We start from the raw sequence: 11,199 nt of genomic DNA on the forward strand, positions 1-11,199 counted from the left end.
AGATTGGATCAGAGACTCTTTTCACTGTTTACCGTTGAAATTTCGTACTCTTCACTAACAGTCTACTGCGAACATGTTTTCTCCCTCGCAGCACCGCTCTTTTGCACAGCAGTGCCTTACCATATGGAACACATGAGGTCATTACTTTTATGAATACTTAATTCCTTGGTACCTGGAAAGGTTTTGGATGGATTATGTACATCCTCTTGTTTGAAAGATGTGCCTGTTTCTTCGTGACTTCAAGCTGTCTTTACCAAGAAATGCATCCTTAGGAAACGTACTTATTTTTAGTTTTAAAGAAACGCAAGGTTGGATGTATTCTGTTGTGTGAGAGTACGCCCAAGGACCTGTGAAATGGGAGATGGAGATGCATTCGATTAAGAAAAAATGAGCTTACAAATATCACCCCTTAATTATTAATTATGCTCTGAAAACTTCTCAAATTTTAGCACAGATGGTGCAATCTTTGACTGAAAAGGACGATTGGAATTAGTTTTTGTATAATTTTTTTTTACCCAGTGATATATTTAATTGTAAGAGAAAATATTCTCCCCTCCCTCTGGTTTTTTTTTCCTGTCCAGCTTCACTTCATCATGTAATTAAACTCATGAATTAAATAAATAATAGGCAGTTAGTTGGAAATTAATTTTTAAAATTACGTCGGCATTCTCTAATTTTCACGTGGTGACCTCTTAATAGTCTTGATATTCTAACACTTTTAAAGTCCTGAATAAGTTGGTATTTATATTCATAGGGAGATTTGAAGCTCAAACTATCACAATTTAATTTTAATTAACTAGTTAAATAATAATTTTAAACACTAATCATTTTGTTTATCACGTATTTGGCTAGAATTTGAACCAGAACTTGATACATCATTTACCAACACGTCATCTATTCGATCAATAAAAAGTACGCGCGGCGTCATTTTAAAAAAAAAAAAAACTAAAGAAAACTAGGTACGCATTCCTGACATTCCCAACCCCATACATTCCCAGGATTTTTCTCCTAGCCAAACGCTAGAACACACATTTGACTTTTTTTTTTTTTTGTTAAATAGTCCTTAATATCCCCTTTCTTTTTTAATTTCAGAAAAAAATTTCTTTTCATAAATTTATTAAAATCTTATTTAAATAATTATCCACTTATAATATAGATTTCAAGAATAATAGAGTTTTTTTATTGTAATAATATAAATTACTTTATGAAAAAACACGTAATAACTAATATGCAAATTATTTTTTATATCTTTTCTTGTTGATATTAAAATAAAAAAATTTATTTATTTTATTTTAAATATTATATATATTTTTATCATATTCATTATTCTTATAATATTTCTATAGAATGATGGAGTTATGATTTATATTTGTTTTTATAATATTTCCCATACACGTGTATAGAACGTGTATAGAATGATGGAGTTATGATTTATATTTTATTTTTTTATTGAAACTTACCTTTACAATTATAGTAAGTTTTTATTCTAAAAACAATGCTTTTGAAAAAAAATACATGACTAATAAAAATGAGTTTTTAATTAACAATATAATTTTTCCTTTTTATTTGAAACTATTAGAATCTTTAAAATTCCCTTTTAAATCATCATTGCTTTTCATTAAATAAATCATGCTACCACTAATTTTTTTTTATCAAAATAAAGAGAATTACTCAAATAAGAAAGGTTTTATTAAAAAACTATGTGCTTTAATAATTTTATTTTTTTAAAAGTACATATTTAGTGGGTGTATAATTAAATAAAAAGTAGATTTAAAAAAACTGCCCCGTAACCCTGTACGATCATTATAACTAGTTTGAAACTAGTTGAAAAGGTGTATATATATATACATGAAGCATGAAGTTCAAACAAAGTACAAATAATTCAGGGGGGACAATTGCCTCTATTCTTTATTCATCTAGGCTCATAGTCACTCCCCCCCCTGCCATCATTCCATTGTCAAGGATTTATTGCAAGAGTGGATTAATTACTTGTCTTTACATAAATGTGGTCAAGATGGTTACAATGATATTAAAAAGATATTTAATATAAATTTACGAAGACTAATATAAAAATATCATAACTGTTAAAATTGATTCAAAAGAAGAACGTTGAATTTTCTTTCTGTCTATTTTTATTTATTTATTTGAAAGTTGTTAAAATACCAACATCAGTAAATAACATAAATTATCATTCCACTTATATTATATTTTTCAACGCATCCCTGAAATTATTACTGGTGTTAAGATATAAAAAAGATCATCCCGAGTGCATTTGTTCAAGGCCATGAATTGCCATCGAATAGGCAAGTGACACATCCCGATTCCCATGATCAATAACAGTTAGCGACTTGAAATTTTGGCTTTTTCAAAAAAAAAAACACCGACACATTTTTTTTAATAAATAAAATAGCTAGCACATCCACTGTAGCTGTTCATGTAGGAGGTATGGTAAAATATTATTTATTTAAAAAAATTAAAAAAATTTTATTTATAAAATTTATTTTTAATATCATCAGCATATTAAAATCATTCAGGAGTTTATAATATATTTATTATATAAAATTAATTATTTTTAAATCATATAAAGATACAATTTAATTTTTACTTTATATTATTTTGTTCTCATAGTTTTAGATATTTATATTTTAAATTTAAATTTCATTTTTATTATATATTGGTTTTAAATATCAAGCGAGGAGAAATAAGGTAGTTGAAAAAGGGAGATAAGAGATTTCATCCGGCCACTTTTTGAGCATGAGAAGGTTGAACTTCATATCATCAATTTCGTCTTAGCAAGAAAAGTTCAATATTAGTGATTTTATCCTTTAAAATTTACAACTAAAAAGATCATGGCTTATAATTTTTTTTTCAGTTTGAATTTTTATTTTTAGATTGATTAAATAATATTTTAGGTTTGAAATGAGATTATTCAGATTTTTATGATGCTTTTTAGATTTTTCTTGTTGCAATTCAGTTGGGATTTTGGGTCTGGGATCCAAATGATCCAAACCTATTTCTTTTTAGCTATCTTTTTATATATATTTTTTAAAAATTAAGATAATATTTTGCTTGTTTAAGTTTTTTTTTAAAAAATACACACAAATCTGGCCTTTTCCCCTTTTAATCTCATGAATAGTCACTGAGAAAAAAGTGCACATTTTTTTTGTGAAGTTTTTATACAATTTTGTCAAAATAATTATTCCTTTATTTCACATCAATAGAATATAAATTATCAAAGCATGCTTTTTTTTTTATTATTTCAACTTGCTTTTCAAATCATGATAAGCTTTTATTATATATATAATCAGTAGGTAATGTTTTATATCGATTGATTGCAGAAAAATAATTTGGTTCACACAATTGTATCTTGATAGTTTCTTAAAAACATTCTCTACTGAAACATGCAATTCCCAACTTTTTTTTATGAAAATAGTTTATATATCATATATGATGATGGAGTTTTTATATAAATTAAATAAATCTGCTGACAAGCCTAAATATTTTTTTAAAATACAAAAAATTTAAATTAAATAGTATTATCTGTTCACTGAAATAGAAATTCAAAACCCAACGAGGGCAATTAATATAGCTCTGGTCGATGCTTATTAATTACATGCATTTTTATCCTTGCCCTCTCCATTTGTAGAGAGTAAAAAGGAAAAAGAATAGTTTGGCGAGGGCAAAATCCAAAAAAGGAACACTCAAACAGGGGAAGACGAAAACGTCCGTGAATAACAATAATAATAAATAAAACGTCCGTGAATATCAATCTATACAATCTCCTTGCCAAATCACCTGGCCTTTCTTGCCTTTATATTTTTCAATATTTCTTTTTTCTATCACCAAAAAAGTCTTGTCACCCACCCAAGAAACGCAGCCCCTAGCCGATTCCGGTTTAAAAGCTACATCCTGACCTCAACCTTCTCCTCTACTCCATGTGCGACCACTTCTTTCTATTTTTGCTCCTCTGATTTGCCATTTTTTTTCCTTTTCATCTCGACATGTCGAAGTCTAGGTGCAAATTCACTTCAAGACCCTCTCTAACACACCAGAATACAATTTCCTTGCCCAGGATATGACTCTCAGCCCATATAATTAGACAAAACATCAAAAACTTGTAGATTTTCTTTGGCTCTAGATGATTGGGTGTCTCCACCTCCTAGTGTTTATTCGTGTTTATAGCTGTTGCTTTAGGGTTTTAGGCTTTACTTGATTTCTGGAGTGGTCATTTTCATATCCGTTTCCACAACTGGGTTTGTCGAGAGAGATGGAGGACTACAATCAAATGAGTGAAAACACGACTCCGAGGGGAAATTTCTTGTATGCTTCACAACTTCTTGCACCTAATTCCTCGCCTTATGGGAGGACCAGTAGTGGCTCTACAGTGAGCAATCAGCAGACCCAGATGCCTTTAAATCCTTTCCATCTTCAATCAAATGATCAGTGCTTCCAATCTGATACACATCCTATAGTGAAAACTGAAGCCAGCACTTCACATGCTCAAAAATTTCACTACCCTCTATTGAGAGGGTACCAAACAATTAACCAGCAGCAACAAGGAAGTGAAAGCTCCAGTGAAGTTGAAGCCATCAAAGCCAAGATCATAGCCCATTCTCAGTACTCTAACCTCCTAGAAGCTTACATGGACTGCCAAAAGGTAAGTACATGTATAGAAGAAGAAACGAAAGTCATTTCATCAAATTAAATTCATTTCAGTAGTAGCAATGGTTTCTCTCCACTTATCTCTCTTGCTGCTACACTGTATATGCATTTAGGTAGGAGCTCCGCCTGAAGTAGTAGCTCGGCTTGCAGCTGCTCGTCAAGAGTTTGAATCAAGACAACGATCTTTTATCACTTCAAGGGACAATTCGAAAGACCCAGAACTAGATCAGTTCATGGTGATTGATTGATTTTGTTCTTCCGCCTCTAGTCTTGCTGGAAGTCTCTTTATCTAGCTAATTATAGGCCCTCTCTCTCTCTATCTCCCTCTCTCTCTCCACACACACACACACTAAGGTGTTATTTTATTTGGTTTTTGAGTTAAATACTTGTCTGTATTGTTTGAATTGAAAAACAGGAAGCTTATTACGACATGCTAGTGAAGTACCGTGAGGAGCTTACAAGACCTATACAAGAAGCCATGGATTTCATGCGAAGAATCGAAACTCAGCTTAATATGATCTGCCATGGTCCCTTGAGAATCTTCAATTCTGGTAACCTCCTCTCTCTACTATGCACGCCTGTAATGATCTCAAGTGAGAATTATCCCTTTCAAAAAAAAATATTATATCCTATCATGGAAAGGAACGGACGAATCCACTAAGTTTCATTGTTGCAGAGATGGGTTTGATTTGGTTTTGCTTGCTACACTACAGAAACCGATAGTCTTGTTGCCCATTACTTGATAGGGGAGCAGAAAGTAAAATTCCTAGACCAAACTATATGCCATGATCTACTCCTTTCATGAGGCAACATTTCCTATCCCTAATGAAGCGTACCCTGACCAGGATTGCGCCTTCCAATAATGATATTATGGTCACCGTGTACGAGTAACCTAACAGCCACTAGTACTAGATTAGCAAACCCTAATCACGAGTCTATAGTAATGGGATTTGGATTTTCTTTGTATCTTACATATAATAGTACCAGTATCTTCCTAAATCTCCAAGAAAGCTACCAAGGCAAAACGCACTACATAGTTCTGAACAATGATATATTACACGTTTGCTTCTCTTATAGGCTGGCTTTCTAGGGGTCTGTGATGTCTGACAAAGTCATCCTTTAAAATTTAGGGTTTTCTTACCAAAATCTAGACTTGATTACTTCTATTAAGTCTGTTTCTACAGGAGTCAATTTATTTTTTGGGATATACTATAACAAGACCTCGAGATAGATTTGCAGAATTGTTTCTGTCATTTCCAAGTTGTTCTTTGCTTTTCTGTAAAAGAATAGTATTTGATTTTGTTTTGTAAATTGAAGAACCTAGGATGCTGTTCCAATCAGTGCTACCCCATGTAGCCTGTACGGCCATGTCGGAATAAGTTTTTACTTATTTTATTCAATTTTTCATATATAATACTTCTGCATGTCTCGTCTTTTCTTGTTTTTATTTTTTTTCTTTTTAATTATTTTGCTCACACCTTTCTTTAGTTTTTTAAACAGATGATTTAATTAATAATCGTTCCAAATATATCTTGAACTCAACTTTCTATCAAAAGTATGATATTGTCCTTGTAAAAAAACGAAGTATAATATTATTGGTTTTTTCACCAATGAATAGATCCAATGATTTTGTCAATTTGCAAATAATTATAACGAAGACATTGAAAATAATTGCATTTTACCTGGAAAACAATCTGCAAACAGAAAAGCGAATGTATTAATCGGAAAATTTATTCAGCATATAAAACCATAACGGAGCAACAGATTAATTTGTAGATTTGAAGATCCTTTCATCAAATTTATTTTGTTTTCACTCAACAGTGTTTGTTGGCTAAAACCACTTTCTGGGGGGTGAATGCTTCAGATAACTTTCTTGTTCGAAAAGATCGATAGAGACGATGAAGGAAAGAAATAGTCATTTCTATCATTCCTCACTTGTGGTTTATGGTCTGTCCATTATGAACATATCAATCCTTTTTTGTCTTCTTCCTGATCACTTTTTAAAATGATCCATCCCTTCTAATTTTGAACTGACCCTTAGGCCCCCCATCCCATCTAATTAGTTCCCCCATCCCATCTAATTAGTTCGGGAATGGTTCCTGTGTTGTTAGGGAGTAAACATTTTCGTACACATTTCGTGATGGTCTAATATCCTGTTTATATCCTTTCTTTTTTTGGACTTACTGTATGGTAGGAGATAGACAGCTATAAGTGTTGCTTTGATGACTTAATTTAATACCACATTTAATTCCTTGTGCTCCTGTTTTAAACTGAATGGTATTGCGAGTCTCGTTGCTTTGAACTGATGGATTTATTTTGTAGTTTTGCAATCCACTACTCCCTCTCCCTGGTTGCTCAAACATCTTGTTTTTACGAATTTCAAGCTGGTGTTATTGAATGTGGATTGAAAAATATCGAAGCTAATCAATTTTTAACTCGGTGTCACAATATTTCTGTCGAATCTTGACTACAAAAGGAGACAAGATGGTTCGTTCTGTGTGTTTATGTTTGCCATGGGAATTGATAGCTATTTGCTTTGGATTTCAATTTATTACGAGAAGTCACAGCGTACATTGTTGGAACTAAAAGCGATTAACTTTTTCTTGCTCTTCTACCTCATTTCTTTATAAAACTCGTAGTGACTTGCGAATTCTTTTCATTGGTATGATCAGCTTCTCATGGAAATGAGCAAACTAACCATAATTGAGAGAAATCTAATTATAATTATAGCTAGATACAAGGTAAAGCAACTTCAAATGGTACTGCATTTCATTAGCTTAGTTCATGAGTAATGTAATAGAATTCAGCGTTCTTTCGCTGCATATTTTTCTTTTGTTGACATTGATGTTCTCTCTTTTTGATAGCAATCGAGATGATATATTAAAGAGCTAGAGATTGACAAACTAGTAAAAATTAAGAGTCCGTCTTTTTTTCTTGGGGTGGAAAAGTAGGTTTCCATTAATTGCTTATATAATTGTTTCACACTAAAGCAAAGGAGAGCGCGTTATTCATTTTTGTCTTTCTCGAGCTTCTCTGCGTAACTATCCTTATTGACAGCCTGAGTTCTAACTTTGTATTCTTTTTTGTTCCGGGTGGTGCGATCCCCTCAATTCTTCTTTTGTTAGCAGGATTTTCAGAATCGTCTCTTACAGTAGGAAAAGAACATTCCCTTGCAAAAAAACCCTAGGAAGGGTATTGAACTTTTGAATATGTCCACCTCATTTGATCTGATATATAGCTTTCAACTATATGTACTTCATATTGCTTTCTGGTAGCGAATAATTGTCCAATGTAATTGTTAGTTTCTCCATGTTTTATGCTCTTTTACCCTTGGCTCTTTGGTTATCTAACTATTGATATACTGGTGGTTTTTCTCTACTGTGAGTCTAGTTGCTATTAGATAACATGTGTCAGGATCATGGTCATTGTCTTTTTTTCTACTTTTAACGTATGTGAACCACGAGATCTATGAAATTTGCGAAAGAAGAGTGAGCGCAAGATCTCTGCACTGCTTGTGATTAGAATCATCTTCATCAAAAGCTCAACCACTATTGTTTAATTGTATGGTTCAATGTGTCACTATCTTCAAATTTCGTCCTTGTGATTTTTGTTGCAAGTCAATCTATTTACCTTTGTACTTTCCAGATACTCAGATCTAGATCTTTTTTTCTGCTTATGGCCTGTTTTCGTTGAAAAAACCAGCGTTCGTTTTGTATTTGCTAGTGTTGCGTGTGGGTGTGCGATGCTTCAGATTACTGGCTTAGAACCTCTCCATATGCAACTAGCAAAATGCTTGGTCTTTTTATTTATCACCATTCCCATCTTGTGTTAAGTGTGGATTGCTAGTTAAAATGCATATAGATATTTATTGTTCGGTGAATTTGAATCATGGTATTAATTAAACATGATTCTAGTGTTCAAGTTCCTCTGATGCAAGATTATTGATTGCATTTTTACATCTTCCCCCATGTCATCCCTGGGCTCCAGACTGGTGGGATGGGAATGAAGCATGTTGTCGAAAGGAATGTTGAATTTAACATGATTGCAGCCGGAAAGGATAGTGTATTCTATTTAAACAAAAGTCAGTCAAGAAAGAAATGCATTTCCAATTTTCAAACTACAAGCTGTGAGGGATCAATACAGGTTGTATTGTTTGTGGCCAGGGTTCTCTCTCCTTATTTTAGTGGAGACATTTCTAAGTGTTGAAGAAATCTCATTTAGGACCCTCGCATGTATAAGAGGAAAAAATCGAAGTCAATATGGGGGTAATTAGTGGTGTAAATTATCAAGAAATCATCCTGTCTTTTCATAGATGGATGTTCGCGCTGGATCAAAATCCCAGGAACTTCGCATTAGGATTGTGCATGCTTTATTATCTGTCTGCATTTTCATTTTATGCTCGGCTACGTACTTTCTGTCCTATTTTTGTTCTGGTCCAACGAAGTGTCATTTTATATGAGTTTTTTGTTTATCAAATGCACAGATGACAAGTCTGAGGGTGTCGGCTCATCAGAAGATGATCAAGACAACAGTGGAGGGGAGACTGAACTACCTGAGATCGATCCCCGTGCTGAAGACCGAGAGCTAAAGAATCACCTATTGAGGAAGTATAGTGGTTATTTAGGCAGTCTCAAGCAAGAACTATCTAAGAAGAAGAAGAAGGGGAAGCTGCCCAAAGAAGCCAGGCAGAAGCTACTCAGTTGGTGGGAGCTACACTACAAATGGCCATATCCTTCAGTGAGTGGATACTTGTCATAACTCGTTTTCCTCGACCAATATCTTGAAAGATCTACCATGACATCTAGATTAGTGCTATGATAAACTTCACATAACTGTACGAGCACATGGTTTTTTCATGAGATATATTAATTCATATTTGTGATGGCTATCAGGAGACGGAGAAGGTGGCATTAGCTGAAACAACTGGTTTGGATCAGAAACAAATTAATAATTGGTTCATTAATCAAAGGAAGCGACATTGGAAACCATCTGAAGATATGCAATTCATGGTGATGGATGGCCTTCATCCTCAGAATGCAGCTCTCTATATGGATGGCCACTACATGGGTGATGGTCATTATCGGCTGGGTCCATGAGTGTCAAGCTTCATGCTTTATTCTTAATGGTAGTTTTCATTTAAGGCCTAGCGTGGAACCAGTTATTCATGCCTTGTGGAATTAATAGCGAAACTTAGGTTATGTCCTTGGAAACTAAAACTATACTGCTCGTTTCCTCACGAGAAATATCATAACTATGGTCTTGTGTAGCTTGCCTGGATGTAGCTGTGATCATTGAGATCGATGGCCGTTGTTATTGTGTCGGTTACATTGCTGTGGAGCATCCTCATTGGTGTTCTTAAACTCTGGAATCTTTAGAAGACGTTGAGTTCTTGCGTGTAACTTGGCTGACCATGCGTCAGTCCAAGAGTATGTAATGAGGGAAATAAGTAGGGGATAGGTTGTGGCGACTTTCAGAATGTGTCCCATAATAGCGTACTGTAAGGACTATTTACAGCTGTCAAGTGTATAATATAGTCAGAAGCAGTGAATGTGATGAGGGTGCCATCTCCTAGCTTTCCTGTTTTCTTAGTAGGTTGCTTAGCCAGTGTGAAGCATCCAAATGGCGCAATTTTTACGGACTGTTATAGTTTAAATTGATCCATCAACTTTACTATCTTATAAATATATGTTGTTATTGCTTGGCAACTGATAGTTCGAGTTTCTGTCTGTTGTCCAGCTATTCTTGATGGGATGTGATTCTCGTGGTGGTTGTCGTGGAAAGTTGGTGTATCGATTTGATCATTATATTTATCGTTCTTTTTCTACTTAATTTACAATATAATTACCCACCATCTCATAATTAGGTCAATGATTAAGGCAGGGTTTCAATGTCTACGTTTATCCCTACGCTGTTGATCGTAGCGGTGCGCAAGAAAACTGATTGATTAAACTGTAAAAACCACGAACAAGATAAACCGAGAAAAAAAACTGAAAATTCATAGAACTTATTGGATCTGGTTAAGTTTGGTATTAGAAATTGAAACCAGATAACAAGATCGGACCAGTGTAACTTAAACCCACTTTAAAAAAACCAGGGGTATAAAGAGAACTAACATAACCTGTGTACCTTAACCTTCAAAATTCTCTCCCTTTCCCACTGAAAACAGCCGCCAGCCGTTCCTTCTCTCTCTGGCCTTTACAGATTACCTTCTCCGTCATCTCCCCGTCTTCCACTGCCTTCTCTCTCTCGTTATCTTCTTTTCATCGAAGATCCATTCTAATCCATTGGCGCCATTGCATGTGATTTACTACACCACACCATATCCTGCTACAATCATCAAACAGGTTTGGAAAACAATGCCTTTCTTCTCTTTGGTTTTTGTTATTTTGTTATGCATTTAGGTATATATTCAACTGAATTTTTAAGTTTTTGTTTCTACTTCCAACCTTTTATCCTATCACTTGACGTGTAACCCATGTTAAATTTTTTCTTCTTTTGATGGGTTCATGTATTTTTTGTGTTGGCAAAGCTTGTATT

At 33.8% G+C, this 11,199-nt stretch overlaps 1 protein-coding gene across 1 annotated transcript; it reads left to right on the forward strand.

Moving 5' to 3' along the window:
• Nucleotides 1-3,831: 3,831 nt before the first annotated feature.
• KNAT1 (homeobox knotted-like protein) lies at nucleotides 3,832-10,215 on the forward strand. The gene is made up of 5 exons (XM_011018754.1): nucleotides 3,832-4,657; nucleotides 4,776-4,898; nucleotides 5,078-5,213; nucleotides 9,146-9,399; nucleotides 9,555-10,215. Exons 1-5 carry the CDS (start codon nucleotides 4,268-4,270, stop codon nucleotides 9,756-9,758), a joined length of 1,107 nt encoding a protein of 368 aa, XP_011017056.1. The 5' UTR covers nucleotides 3,832-4,267; the 3' UTR covers nucleotides 9,759-10,215.
• Nucleotides 10,216-11,199: the final 984 nt, after the last annotated feature.

Source organism: Populus euphratica, unplaced genomic scaffold (genome assembly GCF_000495115.2).
Source record: "Populus euphratica unplaced genomic scaffold, PopEup_1.0 scaffold6.1, whole genome shotgun sequence".
Classification (NCBI taxonomy): domain Eukaryota; kingdom Viridiplantae; phylum Streptophyta; class Magnoliopsida; order Malpighiales; family Salicaceae; genus Populus; species Populus euphratica.

What these genes read in the sequence shown, in the direction of transcription:
- KNAT1 (XM_011018754.1), top strand. Translation starts at nt 4,268, where the DNA reads ATGGAGGACTACAATCAAATGAGTGAAAACACGACTCCGAGGGGAAAT. An exon ending in CTTACATGGACTGCCAAAAG is followed by an intron (nt 4,658 to 4,775) that starts GTAAGTACATGT and finishes ATATGCATTTAG; the next exon opens with GTAGGAGCTCCGCCTGAAGT. An exon ending in CAGAACTAGATCAGTTCATG is followed by an intron (nt 4,899 to 5,077) that starts GTGATTGATTGA and finishes ATTGAAAAACAG; the next exon opens with GAAGCTTATTACGACATGCT.